Source organism: Amblyomma americanum, chromosome 2 (assembly GCF_052857255.1).
Source record: "Amblyomma americanum isolate KBUSLIRL-KWMA chromosome 2, ASM5285725v1, whole genome shotgun sequence".
Taxonomy (NCBI): domain Eukaryota; kingdom Metazoa; phylum Arthropoda; class Arachnida; order Ixodida; family Ixodidae; genus Amblyomma; species Amblyomma americanum.
Window position 1 is genome coordinate 18902107 of NC_135498.1, and position 15318 is coordinate 18917424.

Below are 15318 nucleotides of genomic sequence, written 5' to 3' on the forward strand. Positions count from 1 at the left end.
CTATTATATGGCAGGGCAAACATCGCAGCGGTCGTCTGTGGCATGAGTGCACGGATGGCGGGAAAAAAAAAACTACCACCATGCTTAGAAGCATGGTGGAAGCATAGATAAAAAAATATATAAAGGCTCCGGAGGCAGCGTTAGGGCATGCGGCGTCACGAGCAAAGCTGTCGTCAAGCCTTTCCTTTCCCTTTTCTCTTTTCAGGCATGCCAAAGTCGGCCCCACGTGCCGGACGAGATTCAGCCTCGGCCGATTAGACGTGACATGTTGCCACGTGGGAGCCGACTTTTTACTTTCTACTTTTGTCAGTAGGCTTCAAAGTTGTCTCGTGACGTTCCGTCCCGGGTTTTTCTTCCTCCGTGCTTTGGCAGCGATGAGCGCCGAGATAGCGAGCCGAGATAGGGGCGCCGCGGCGGCACTAAACACGACGTCCCAGTTGGACGCGAAGATTCGTGCACATTACTGTTCACTATCATCGTCATCATCATAAGACTGACTACGCCCACTAAAGGACAAAGACTTCTCATGTCTCTCCAATTAACGCTGTCATTTTCCAGCTGCATCGACCCTTTGCCTGCAAACCTCTTAATCTCATACGCCCCTCTAATTTTCTGCCGCCCCCTGCTACGCTTGCCTTCTCTTGGAATCCACTCCGTTACCCTTAAGGACCAGCGGTTGTCTTGCCTCCGCATCACATGCCCTGCCCAAGCCCATTTCTTCATCTTGATTTCGATTAGCATGTCATTAACCTGCGTTTGTTCCCTCACCCCTCTGCCCGCTTCCGGTCTCTTAACGTTACACCTATCATTTTTCTTTCCATGGCTCGCTGTGCTGTCCTTAACTTAAGCCGAACTCTTTTCGGTAGCCTCCAAGTTTCTGCTTTGTAGGTGAGTACCGGTAAGATACAGCTGTTGTACGCTTTTCTCTTCAGGGAAATTGGTAAACTGTCATTCATGATCTGAGAGAACCTGCCATATGCGCTCCACCCCATTCTTATCCTTCTGGTTATTTTCCTCTCAAGATCCGGATCAGCTACCACTACCTGCACTAAGTACGGAGCAGTGTTGGCGGTAACGCGTTACAAGTAACGGCATTACCGGTAACGCGTTACTTTTTTCGCTAACTTAGTAACGGACTCGATACCATTTGGGACCTGTAACGGGTAACGTACTTACGTTAACATTTTTCGGTAACGTGAGGTGTCACGTTACTAGTTACTTTTTGTTCTAGTTGCCGCCCACTCCGCTCCCTTTTTCTAGAAAAAAAAAGCGCAGAGCACCTATTGTGATGTTGCAAATAAACAAACAGGTGCTGTCGACGACCTTTGTTGCGGCTCTCGTGTATGCCAGAAAACACCTGCCCTTCATGACGCACCCAACTAAAAAAACAGACACAATAGCCATAAAGCACGAAACACGTGCACGAACACCCATTCCCACACTTGCCTTCGCCTAGCTCCCCTTCCCGAACCACTCACACACACAACTCTCTACAGAGTGGGAGCATGCCGAGCATTTTGGAACATCACATTTTTCACAATTACTGTAAATTTGTTGAGAGCTCAGCGATGTTTTCTTTATGAAGTTAAAATTGATGATGAAGTGCCATTTTGTGCTTAATGCCACATTCAGAAGATGGCTTCACCATGTGCCACAGAGTTACAATCCAACACATGTAACTCTACAGGCAACTTTAGGCACTTAAAATTGCTAAGCTCCTGCATATTTGTGCAAAGTATTCTGGTTAAATCAGGATATCGCGTAAATGGTTGTTTGGGCTAGAAGTTTTATGTGAAATATGAGCTTTATGAAATTGTTATCGTGAGTTCTTAAGGCGAAGACGCACTAATTATAATTTATGGCCATGAAGTAATGGCAAAGTAACGTGCGGCACTTGTTTTCGGTAACGGTAATGGTAACGCGTCACCTTTTTATAGGTAACGTAGGGCGGTAACGCGTTCCTTTTTTCTTAGCGTAACGAGTAACGTATTTAGTTACTTTTTTTCGGTAATGCCTACAAGACTGGTATGGAGACGTATTCTTTTACCACTTCATCTGCTCTCTACCAGTCGTAAATTGCTGTTCCTTTCCGGGACTGCTGAACATTACTTTGATTTTCCGCATACTAATTTTTAGACCCTTCGTTCTACTCTGCTTGTCTAACTCATTGATCATGCTTTGCAATTCATCCTCTGAGTGGCTTATCAAAGCAATGCCCTAAGCGAATCGCAGATTTCTAAGATATTCTCGATTAACTCTTATCCCCAACTGTTCCCAATACAGGCCTCGGAATACGTTCCTGTAAATAGCCGGTGAATAGCATTGATGAGATCGCGTCTATAGATGAAGCTTATTGCGCGAAAATTCACGCATTCCGCCGTTTGGGATTCATTCCCGCTCGATGGCTCTGCACTATAGCTATGTGACTTTGAGACATATTCCCTTCAACTAGTTTCCGTCATCTCCTAACACTTGAAGTGTTGCAGGGGGTAACATCATCGGGACAGGAAGAAGACAGGTGAGTTACTCGTTGAGATATATTTTGTGAAAGAAGCCAATAACCTGCTGACTTCTACTGTAAAAATGGAGGGACAGGTGCTGGTAAAGAGAAATTTGGGATATTGAGGAAACACTCACAAGCGATATGAGGAATGACCTTCTGACTCTTCCGGTCCGCAACAGGACTAGTTCTCTGTACAGAAATGGCGGGGAATATTTGAAGTTGAAAAACATAAAGAAAAACGAAGGGATTGGCATCCTTATGAAATACCCCGGAAGAGGGCAAGTGAGATAAAACGATAAGAAATTCATTAAAACAATATAAGTAAATAAAGAAATTATACAGTAGTTAGAAGCTGTCTCCAACGATGGAGAGAGGAAAAAGTTGTGATGAAATCTGCTCATAAAGCCAAGATGTGACTTGACGTCAGCGTTGCGAAGCAAAGCGGGAAGAGCTGTGGGAACAGTAAACCTGCACCCAGCTGAATGAGGCTGCGAATCTCTGAATGCTTTAACTAAGCTGTTGCCCGCTTCAGCAGGGAATTTTTTCTTGTCTTTAATACTTGTTCGTTTTCCTGCGAAGCTGGTTTCAAAAATTGTTTTTACCCTTTCTGCGCAGCTGTCGTGACGTCAGCGGAGCTTGCGCTGCATCACATTGCGTGTATTTACACGCAATGTGATGCCCTGCATAAAAATAAAGAAAAGAACTGAGAACGCTTCCCGCATATTTCCTGTTTCGCCATGATGAATACACGTGCACATCGTTCACGGAACTCGACAGCTGCTTGTTATCGCAAAGGTATTCACTACGCAAGGCTGGCAGGTGTTGCGACATGCGACAGCTGCCTCTCTGCATGATGTACTGTCATGATGTACAGTCATGATGTACAGTCAAAAGTTTGCGGAATGCAGATCCGATGAAAAAAAAACAAATATTGCGGCGCGGTCAAGCACAGCAAATCACTGAAACGCATGGAAGCATAAGGAGAAATGCGTCCTTCATCTGCTAAAATACCTTCTGCCTGGCTTGCAAGGCACGTAACGCAGAAGTATTTTTTTTCTTCGAAGATCTGCACCCCGCAGACTTTTGTCCATGACTGTACAGACTGATCGCCATGGACTAATTTATTGCGGTATGAGGAACAAGAAGCGAGCAAGATTACAGCAGCACAAAGGATATTTCAAGATATGCTTTGGTGCACCAGATGAGCATCTCATTGCTTCGAGACATGCATATAAGGATGAAAAAAAAAAGAATTTATTCCTCGTGTTTGCCGTAGTTGAGCACGGTTGTCGAAAATTAGCTTTAAAAATCACTTAATTGCTGCATATATTTAGCATATATGGACATTAACCAAGTAACGCCATCGCGTCACACCCTTAAGGCGGAGCTTAGGTGTCCCCTCTACTTTTTTTATACCGGTTACAGCTAGTTGTTTCTTTGTAGGGTTTAAAATCCTAAAGAGACTCAGGCTGTGAGGGATGCCGTAGTGCAGGGTTCCGGATGATTTCGACCAGCTGGGGATCGTTAACGTGCACTTACATCGCATAGCGCGCGGGTGCCTTTTGCGTTTCGCTTTCATCGAAAAGCGGCCGCTGCGGTTGCGTTCGATCCCGAGTAGCGAAGCGCCCTAACCACTGAGCCACCGCAGCGGCTACTGCAGCGACGGCTGAGGTGGCGGCGAACAGAAGGAGGAGGCTACGAGGAAAGGAAGGGCGCGGTTACTTTCTCACTCCAGGTGGCAATTATCGCTTTCAGCTCCATGCTTCCGTGTGTCAGACCATTTCAATCAAAGGGCACCAAATCATTTCCTTCTCAGTTTTATTTCTCGAAATTCGAAATGCTGTAGATACTCTTTGTCCGATGTTTTTAATGGTGTACTGGATCTCTTCCACCACCTGGTCTGATGGCTCCACTGAGAATACTATATTCAATAAAAGATCTCCTCCTCCTCCTCCTCCTCCTCCTCCTCCGCTTGCCGGACTGTTGACCTCGTCGGTGACCAGGACTGTATAAGGTAGCCAACGCCCATGCGCAAGTGAGCGCAAATATAAGTACACAGACAGCGTTGATTGATTGATTGATTGATTGATTGATTGACTGATTGATTGATTGATTGATTGATTGATTGATTGATTGATTGAGTGAGTGAGTGAGTGAGTGAGTGAGTGAGTGAGTGAGTGAGTGAGTGAGTGAGTGAGTGAGTGAGTGAGTGAGTGAGTGAGCGAGCGAGCGAGCGATCTGTACTATGGGGCTGGCATGAATACCTAGGTATGGGAGAGAAGGAGCAGGTATCACCTGTGCAGATACTCGCACATCACCACAGAGGCTGCGGCTGCGTTAGACACGTGGTGCGCATGTCCTGCTGCCGCTTCAAAAGCATACAGGTGGTAGGTTAGAGCAACGGGAGGAAGAATTTATCTCGGGGAAAGGCCGTCGTATAGGGAGGTGGTCGTTTGCTATAGCTCTTCCGCTAGTGCATAGGCAGCAGCTGGGCGCTATAGACCTGACTTATCGCCAGAATGACACTTGCATTTTAGCTAGGACTAGGCCGGCAGGGAGCATTCAGCTTCGTTAAGGGAGTAACAGGATGTTTTGGTGTATCGCAAACATTTTTAGGACTCGAGAAGGTTGTTCGCTTCGATAAGCTCTCCAGGGCTGAAGCATATCCACAACGGTCCATTCAAAGGTTTTTAACCTTTATTTTGTATTAGTGAGTAGCTTCTCTTTAAGAAATAGTTTACGTTCTTGATATCTGTTTTGCCTTTGGCATTTTGCTGGAGGGAGGTAATATCTCCCTTTTTGTTCGTATTTTGTTCTCTATTTAAACAGGAACGTTATGTCACTAGTTTTGAGCTACAAAATAATACGCTTTTGTTTTTACGTGTACCGTCCCACCATGTAATCCATATTTTCAAACGCAACTGTTTTATAGGTAGCGAAGTTTTTCGCGTATGGAATTTCGGCAGTGAGTGTAAGCGCGAGCAGTTGGCGACACCCGTGTGCCCATCAGGGTGACAGCAGAAAAGCTCCTCCCATATTTCAAAGGTGCGAATGCCGCGATGAAAACGACCAACTTTACCGTTCGTCTCTTGCCAAGCGGTTCGCACCAACTCAGCCATCCATTCATTTGCATGTGTTTCCACTTTAGCCCTTCGTGCCTTAGGCGGCGCGGGCTGGGCAACATTATTTTTCTTTCTTTTTCTCTGCCCACACTAAAATATGTAGCTTTTCCGCTTTGAGACGTTGTGGCGCACTACTGGTGCGGGCTGGGTATTAATATTTTTAATTATTTTTTAAAGCGCACTCTAACTTCTGTAGCTTTCCCGCTACGTCCCAGGGGAGATCAGAGGAGTCTCACCGGGTCCGCTCCTGCGGCTGTGGGTCGCTACGTAGCTTTTTACACCCCCCCCCCCCCACTCCCACACTTTTTTCCCATTTTCCCCACCTACGGGTGGTAAAATTATATCAGTGCCTTCGTGCCTTTTCATTTATCTTCAGACTTGATTAAGCCTGTTGTACGTTAGTGGTGCAGGCAGGTGCTTATTATTTTTCAATCTTTTTAGGTTGCCTCAAGCTAATATTTGTAAGGTTAAACGAGCAAAGATCCCGAAAGTAAGTATGCCAGAACACGTGCGCCTTTCATACGGAGACGTATCAGCGCCTTTGAACCCGTCGTTCGGTCAAAGCACCTTCCTTTACGATTTTTTGTGACCGTAAACGTCATCCCGTCGGAGCAATGTCCTGATATCAGCGTCTTCGAGCGCTATAACCATAGAGAGGCTTGGTCAGCAGCTCCGTGACTACGAACTCTTGTATGCGGCACGCAGTGCACCAGGAGTTGAGGCCAGTCGTTCACGGCACTTGCCGAGGGCCTACCGGACTCATTGAGGCGGGACGATGGCGACCCTCAAGAAGAGTCTGCTCCTAGTGTTGGGACTCTGGAGGAGAGCCCTCATGATCGCCATCCCATTGCTACTGCTTCCCTTGCTATCGATGGAAGACTACGTGGTGAGTCAACATGTTGCATTTCTTTGCCCGATTGCTGGCTGGAGCAGTGGACATCCTGCCTTTTTTTGCGCCTCAAACGTCCAATTAAAAATTGACGAATGCATTTAGGTGCAATTTTCACACAGACGGCTACGATGTATGCACAGGTGTCTGGTCATGCTCCGCAATCGCAATAAAAGTCTTATGAGTTCTGTGGTCTGCACACCGCTGCTTATGCTAAGTGTGAATTCTACGCTCAGGCCGCACCCAATGTGGTATTGTGGACGAAATGGGAAAAAAGCATGGTTCTTTAATTGCCAAAAAATTAGCCATGCTGTAGGCTTAGGCGGCTGCACCAGACTAGTGAACTAGATGTTAAAAGTACGCACGCACGCGCTCACACAAAGTAGGACCTATACGAGAAACTTTCTTTAAGTCCAGATTAGTTCTGTGCTTTATAGAAAAGTCAGAAGTTTCGTTTTTCGCACTTTGGTGTTTAATAGACAAGCCAACAAGAATACTGACAAGATGCAGGAACGCAGAAGAATCGCTGCTCTAGCTTTTAGAACAGTCCTGACTTTTATTTAGCGAACTGTTCTTGTGGTCCTGTCAGTATGTCGAACTGCTATTTTGGGCTGCGGAGTTTTTGTTTCTGCTTTGTAAAATCCCCGACCTACGATTATAAAGGAAAAACCAGAGTTGACAGATCCTGTGCGATCCCTGTCTCTCCTGTCCACGTTCTCTAAGTTATTCGTTCACGTACAATTAAAGTTATCTGACAGCCAGCAAGAAGAAGCTTCACATTACAGTATCAATAATATAACACAGGATCCGCGAAGTTTCCATCAGGAAACCAGCATGTCATGTCTACGATGAAAAGAATGTCGGACTCGCTCTATTTCGTCTCTCCAGCAAAATGCACAGTTCGAAGCGCAGATTTTTAGAGAGCAGAAAAATGCCCCTAAAAATTAGAGTGTAAAGTGTAGCAATTTGCTTGAAAGTGTAGCTGCTCCGATGAAGAATTCACTAAGAAGGAGGACAGCGGCTGCAAATAAGTGCTGCGATAAGGAAGTCGCTAAGAAAAGTGGCTGCAGTGATAACGCTACCATGACACGTGGAGTGGCAGTAAAGTTGTTTTCGTTGTGATTGCAGAGGTGTGAGAAAGAGGTACGGGAATCTAGTCAGAACCACAGCATAAACACATCACTCGTTAATGCGGTCACTGACCTAGTGCAGCTTATAGAATAAATAACGACATCATGTAAACGTTTATGGAGTTTTTATGTCATGGTAGGTTTAGGTGTGTTTATTTTTCAAAATTGAGTGCGCAGTTGCTGCCACCATGTAGGTGTTGTGCACTTTGTATCGCAAAGATTGGCAAGCCTGTACTGCCACCGTTGCTAAACTATGCATAGTTTATTGCGTTTTAGGACTTTCATATTGTAGAAGTCTGGAACGTGTTCCCCTGAGCTTATTTATTTCAAGTTATTTGGAGATTATTGGAATATTCGTTTGCAACTTGAGATATCTGTTGCTAAACCGAGAACATCGTCATTTTCTTCCATAACGCCTGCAAATTATAGCTCAAAAGTATCAAGCAATTTCAAGTGAATCACTTTAAACTGATTCCGCCTTTAAAATGAGGCAGTTCGGGTTTTTCATTTTCGTTCTAGAATACTGTCCCCATACTAAGCTAACGCATAGTGCGGATGTACGGATCGTTGAAGGCCATCGCGGTTGGGCACGCTATAACATCTTGTGACTGTAAACGCATTTGTATAATCAGGCCAGAGTCACCGCAGAATCAAAGCTTTTTTTGTGACAAATCCACCACCACCTCCGCGCTACCGTGCATGAGGCAGTGCAGTAGAACAACACTCAGTGCCCTTTACTGCAGTCAGTGTCCTTCGATAAATGCCGGGTTATCTGCAAGAGTGTGCCTCTTTTATCAAAAGCTGCTACGGAGGTGCCCGAATAGCACTTCTTTAAAAAAAAATTGGCAGTGGCTTAACCTGGCCAACCCCGGAATTAAGCGAAAAGCAAGCACGCTTGCTAAGCGCCTGAGGCTCTTCCATGGCAGCTTCGCTACACGCTCGCGAAAGGCGTGGCTACCCATACGATTACGTGGCTATGACGTGGTATCACATGATCTTACGACACCCCCCATGGATGTCATCACGTGGCTTCACATCACCCAATCGGATGTTCTTAAGGTCAGAGGTCAGCCCAAAGTCACACAATGTCAAAGGTCAAAGGTTACCTCAAGGTCATGGGTCAGGGTCAGGGGTAAAGGTTTCGGCACCATAACTGTACCACATATGGCCATACACGGCTAACGTGGTTGGGCTGAAGGTCGTTCAAGGTCATTCTCCGGCCCACACGACGACTGCTTTAGCTAGCGTAGTGAAGCTTTTCGCTTCAAAAGGCAACAAAGAGTGCACAAAAGAAACAATAAACGCCTCGTTCTTCCATTTTTCGCAGAAATCCCGGTGCGCCTACGTCGTCGGTGTTGTGGCGCTTTACTGGATCGTGGAGCCCATCCCGTTGGGCGCTACGTCACTCATCCCCATCGTGCTGTTCCCGATGCTCGGAGTTCTCACCACAGAAAGAACCTGCCAGCTTTACATGAATGTACGCACACTGGCAGGCAATGATGAAAGTTTACCTTGTGTTTTCTCCATTGAGGACATTTTAGCAACTGCATACCGACTATTTTAGCCTGCCGCGGTGCATAAGTGGCTTTCGCGTTCGGCTGCTGATTCCGAGGTCGTGTGTTCGATCCCGGCCGCGGCGTCCGCATTTCCACGGAGACGGAATAAAAGAAAAAAACTCCCGTGTGCTCTGCGAAGTTAGCGCACGTTAAAGAACCCCAGGTAGTCTAGACTAATCCGCAACCCTCTAATATGGTGTCCTAGAACCCTTAGGTCATTTCGAGACATTAAACAACACATGCACCGATTAATTTATATTTATATTTGCTGCCTGCTGGTTTTCGCTTTGCTGCTTGGGGTTGAAACTCACTGTGATTATTAAAGACGATCTTTATTTGCGCATTTTGTACTGTAGAGTGATGTGCGCTGTAGCTACCAATGCTCATGCTGTGTTTTTTCGTATGCGTTACTAGATAAAATAACGAATTTTGATTCGAAAAAATTTTATTTACATATGTACACATACCAAGGTTACCGGATATATTGACATTCACAAGTAGACATGACGCTAAGCATGTAAGGCGAGCCAATTAAATAGGTACCATAAAGAGGTACCATAACAAATTTTGCATGTTTTATTTCCTCCTGCAAGCAGTAGCCTACGCCACTAACAAGCATATTTCTGCGCAATTTGTGTCAATAAACCAACTAGTTTTACATTACGTGACTTTCCAATGAATAAAAAAATATCCATGCTTTCTTGCTTAAAAAGTTTAATTTGGAGGATTCTTTTCCGCGCTTAAAACTTGATGCATGAAAATTTAATTCCGTATATAAGGTTAGCCAATTGCATAATTATCATTAGTATTTATTGTTTGTCGATAAAGTCATAGTTTTCGTTTTGTTTTTCTTAAAGGTGCTAAGGAATGGAGAAAAAGGAGAACGGGACGAATTAATCCTTTCTTTTTCTTTTACCTGCGCTTTCAGGAAACAAGCATAATGTTTGTGGGTACCCTAATAATGGCCATCGCCATTGAGCATTCTCAACTGCACCAAAGAATTGCACTCAAGACACTGTGTTTGTTGGGCACTGGCATAAAGACGTAAGTCCGACTGTGATTTTTCCTTATGCTCTTTTATATACAACCTTTGTTCGTAAAGTTCCGAGACTGAGTTTATTTAAAAAGATGCGTTTAACATTGAAATCATTTGTGCAGCACCCCTTCGAAATAGTCTCCCTTGCAGTCTATACAGAGCTTCCAACGCTTCTTGAGCTCTTGAAAACAGTTGGAAAACACTTATTTTGGCAGGGCGGTCAGCTCCTTTGTCGTGGCGCCTTGAATGGTCTCCACGTTCCCCATCCAGCGACCTTTTAGGGCTCTCTTCACATGAGGAATTGGGAAAAAATCGCATGGGGAGAGGTCGGGCGAGTACGGCAGATGGTTAAATACAGAAATGCTGTGCTTGGCGAGAAATTCTGTCATGCTGAGAGCAGTGGGCGGACTTGCGTTATCGTGGAGAAGGCTCCATTGTCCAGATGCCCCTAAGTCAGGGCGACGGCGTCGCAGTGCATCACGCGTGTGTTGGAGCACGCGGATATAAAACTCCTGATTCACTGTCTGCCATTGTGGGACGAACTCGTGGTGTAAGACACCCGTGGCATCGAAAAAAACTACCAGCATTGTCTTTGTTACGGTCTTCTGTCGCCGATTTTTTTTTCGATGCCGTAAAGCTTGTGGACCGCCATTCGGCGCTCTGCCTCTTTGAGGATCGTATTGAAAACACCATGTTTCGTCTTCAGCAATGATGCTGTCGACGAATGCAGCATCCCTCTCTGCCTCGGAGAGCAAATCAGCGCTCACTGATGTCCGCGCGTCCTTCTGGTCCTGTGTGAGGGAGTGCGGCACAAATATGGCATTCAGATTTCGTTTCTCCAAGTTCTCAAGCAAAATTTGGTGACATGTTGTCTTACTAAGGTCGAGAGCATCTAATAGCATGCGGACTGTAATGGTGCGGTCTTGCTGTACGATTTTCCTGATCCGAGACATGTTGTTTTCATTCCGTGAGGTTTAAGGACGCCCCTGCCTTGTGTCGTCTTCCACCGACGTTTTCCCCGAAACGAATTTCTTGCGCCACTCGAAATCTCGTGTCCGCGATAATGTCTCATTGCCGTAAGCATCACGAAGAAGCTCATACGTCTGTGTGGCTGTCTTGCCAAGCTTCACACAGAATTTTAAGTTTACACGCTATTCGAGGTCGGCGTCCATCTCTCCACATTCACTCACAGTAGAATGCGCAGACGACTAGTGACAACGTATGTTTCTGCATTTAGGGCCATCTAGCGGCTGCCAAAGCAATTAACATAACAAACTCAGGTTACCCCAAAAAATATGGCCCTACATATATGCACCAACATTTGTTTTGGACAATCATTTCTAGAGAAGAAAATTAATCAGTCTCGAAACTTTACGGACAAAGGTTGTACATGCAGATGATTTAGGGAACTTTTTTCAGCAATTATTTCAAGAGAAAAAATTGTGAAACTTAGTGAGCGACTGTCGTGAGCGAATATTTAATTATTTCTTAAATACTGTTGGCCTCACTTTGAGGCCGTAACAGGATCGGGTTCACATACATATGAAAAGTGGAAAATAAAATTTAAAAAATAAACAGCAGAGAAGAAACTTTTTTAATTTTTGCACAAAGGTACATGTAAATCGCACATGGTGACAGTGTTGTTAACAATTTTCAAAGCGGTTTGTTAGCTTCGATACAAATGGTTCAGGACACGTCTGGTTCACAATTTCGGGAGGCAACATATTCCACTCACGAATCACATGTGGAAAAATGAAAATGAAAATATAGACCGAATCGCAATTTCAATGCATAAAACGAACAATAGAAGCGAGTCTGTTTGGTCTAGAGCAACATCCTGCCATATTCTGTGCAAAATCTCTCGGTTCTTTGCTTTTTCTTTGTTACCACAAACGGCACGGCCATTCACGCTCGCTCCGAAAGTCCTTTTCAGTACAGAAAAGTAAATTGTGTGTTGAAGAGAAAGGCTATGAAGTCTAGAAGCGTCGACGGTACAAATGTGTTCTTGATTGAAGTGTTATCCAGTGCTCTAAGAGTCTCCGATCAAGACAAGTGGAAGGTTGCGTAGTATTAGCGTTGCGTACTGGGATAGCAAAAATTCCGACGCAACAGTCTGTTTGGTGGATTCAGCGTGTAGTTGGACCTTCTAACATCCTCAGCTTCTAAGGTTGTACGAAGGTTCAAAGCTCGCCCAGCTGGGTTATGTTAGCGTGACTGAGTGAGTATAAAAAAATGACACAATTTAGCTTGGCTAGGCCAAATGCGACATAGGTGCGCTAACACTAGATGTGCTTAGTTTAACTCGATTATTTATTTTAACCGGATTTTTACTTTAATAGATCACTGGGAGTCCCCACACCACCCCTGGCGCAGTGATGGTGGTGGTGAAAAGCCTTTATTTAATGAAAGAGGTGAGGCTCTTTAAAGAGCCCCGCAATGGGTGGAGTCCTTATTCCGGGACCCCATTGGTCGAAGCCGCCAGCTTAGCCCTCTTGACCAAAGCCTTTTGGGACTGAAGGTCCGAACAGCCAAGCAGGGCCGCCTCCCATTCCTCTCTGGTAGGGTTGGGGGGAGAGAGAGCTGAGTTGCGCTGGCAAGCCCAAACCATGTGGTAGGTGTCAGCCACCTCCCCACAGTGTTTGCACCTGCCAGTGAACGCGGGATCGAAGTGTTTTAGTACTGCCGGGCACAGCATTGTGTTCGTGAATAATCGGAGTAGAACACAGTGTGCAGCGGCTAAGCGATGCGCCACTGCCCTGCGATTGTGCGACTCAAGTTGCTCCTCCCGAGCAACCTCTCGCGACTGATCGTTAATTGAAATGCCACCTGCCACGGTGGGCAGTGTGCTCACAATCCGGTAGGCAGGTTGCGACGGCGTCACAAGGACATGCGACCTCATTGGCCCGCCTGCCACCCAGGTGGGTGCCACCCACCCACCCACCTAAACATCCGCCATATACACTAGTGGGAGATCTAGTGCTCGCGCTCTAAAACATTACAGACGATCAATGCAATTGATGCGACCGGATAAGCGTCAGAATATTAGCCTTCCCTCCGGACGGAGCAGCTGCTGCCGCTGACAGGTTCAGACCGTGCGAGCGGATGTAGTGGTCAAGTCCGTCAATCACCGTGTGACACGCCATACTACCGCTATACTCTATCGATCCAATCTAGCGATTACAGTCTGACGCGCCGTGCCCTCTCACCACTCTCCGCTACCCGTTGCCTCCCATCCTCTCTTCGTCTTCCTTCTCCCATTTCCCTCTCCCTCTTTCCTTTAAAAGTGGCCAGCAGGATTTTCCTCCCTCCACTTTTACGCCTATCGACCGAAGCTTCAGACGGACGGGCAAAATTTTCCGACATATGGTTATAACCCTAACGTCCCCCTAACGTAACCCTAAGTAAAACAAACCAAATGCACAAAAGCCTGAAATAATGATCCGCATGAACTTCTCGTCATTGAAAAAATAAAGGAGGGGGGACTGCACACATGCATTCTCTGAACAAGCTTTGCAATATCAGGAAACCATAGCTTAGAGCTGAAAATGGAGCGGGCTCGCTACGTTGTCACGTTGTGATGTTATCCCGTCTATACGTCATTCATTACGTTATTAGAAGGCATAGTACAAAACAGCTCGTCTGTACTGCAACTCCCTCCCACATCAGAACTTGCACCTCTTACACGACCGTCCATCCCGCAGGCTGGTGTTCGGCCTGATGTTCATCTCCATGTTCCTGTCCATCTGGATCAACAACGTGGCCATCACCGCCATGATGATGCCAGTGGTGGATTCGCTGCTGCAAGAGTTGCTGCAGGAGAGGCGAGAGGCCTTCTCGAAAGAAGAAGCAGACTTCGAAGAAACACTGGGTACCTCCTCCTTCCTTCCTTCCTTCTCCTTCCTTCCTTCCTTCCTTCCTTCCTTCCTTCCTTCCTTCCTTCCTTCCTTCCTTCCTTCCTTCCTTCCTTCCTTCCTTCCTTCCTTCCTTCCTTCCTTCCTTCCTTCCTTCCTTCCTTCCTTCCTTCCCTTCCTTCCTTCCTTCCTTCCTTCCTTCCTTCTTCCTTCCTTCCTTCCTTATTCCTTCCTTCCTTTCCTTCTTTCCTTCTTTCCTTCCTTCTTTCTTTCTTTCCGCGTCTCATGCATTTACACCCGGACACATCAACAACGTTTCCTTAGAGGCGTATGTTATTTAGAATTCAGGAAGTAATTGCGTTTACCAGAACCAACGTCATGACAGCGATCGATACGTCGTTAGGGAAGCACATACTAAATGAGCGGTCAAACGTCCGCAGGTGTAGACTTCTCACATGCTGTTGATTTCATGAGCATAGTGACCATTCAAGGGAGTAATGAATGCTTAATTACTCAGGCGATGGTTTAGTTTTGGTACTGTTTTAAAGGGCTTAATGTCCGATAGTGACTCCGGTTATGAGGGAGGCCGTAGTGGAGGCCTCCGGATAATTTCGACCGCCTCGCGTTTTTTGACGTGCACAGGTATCGCACAGTACACGGGCCTCTAGCATTTCTCCCTCGATCAAAATTCGACAGTCATGGCCGGGATCGAACCCGTGTCTTTAGGGCCAACAGCCGAGCACCATAACAACTGAGCCACCTCGGTGGCTCAAACGATGGTTCTTGACTAAGATCACATTGTTTTACGGTATCCGGTCTTCAGGCACCGCCATTCCCGACTGTTCTGGAACTCTAGGGCTTCTTTGAGGCAGAGATTCTTTTTCGTGGAAACAGTAGAATGGGGAGTGCGACTAGATCGATTCCTGAGACAGAGTGCGCATCATCATCATAATTAGCCTAACTAAGCACACTGCAGGGCAAAGGACTCTCCCATATCTCTCCAATTAACCCTGCCCTGCACCTGCTGTCGGCCACCCTGTCCCGCAGACTCTTAATCTCATTTGTGCACCTTTCTGTAGCCCCCTGATACACTTGCCTTTATCGTTCTTTACCATTGCATGCCCTGCCCAAGCTTATTTTGCTGCGTATAGTGCCGTGTATTTACCACGTAGCATTAATTTACCGCAGTTTATTATCCGTCACTATACCGATATTTTTTTCTTCTGCTTTT

The 15318-nt window shown here is 46.0% G+C and overlaps 1 protein-coding gene across 1 annotated transcript in view; it reads left to right on the forward strand.

The window, feature by feature from the left end:
• LOC144120727 (Na(+)/citrate cotransporter-like) overlaps positions 1–15318 on the forward strand; it is a 28996-nt gene that overhangs the window by 4820 nt on the left and 8858 nt on the right. Inside the window, exons 2-5 of the mRNA XM_077653388.1 lie at positions 6331–6511; positions 8972–9121; positions 10129–10244; positions 13938–14104. Of these exons, the coding sequence (XP_077509514.1) occupies positions 6401–6511; positions 8972–9121; positions 10129–10244; positions 13938–14104 (544 nt within the window). The 5' untranslated portion in view covers positions 6331–6400. The remainder of the gene's footprint in view (positions 1–6330; positions 6512–8971; positions 9122–10128; positions 10245–13937; positions 14105–15318) is intronic.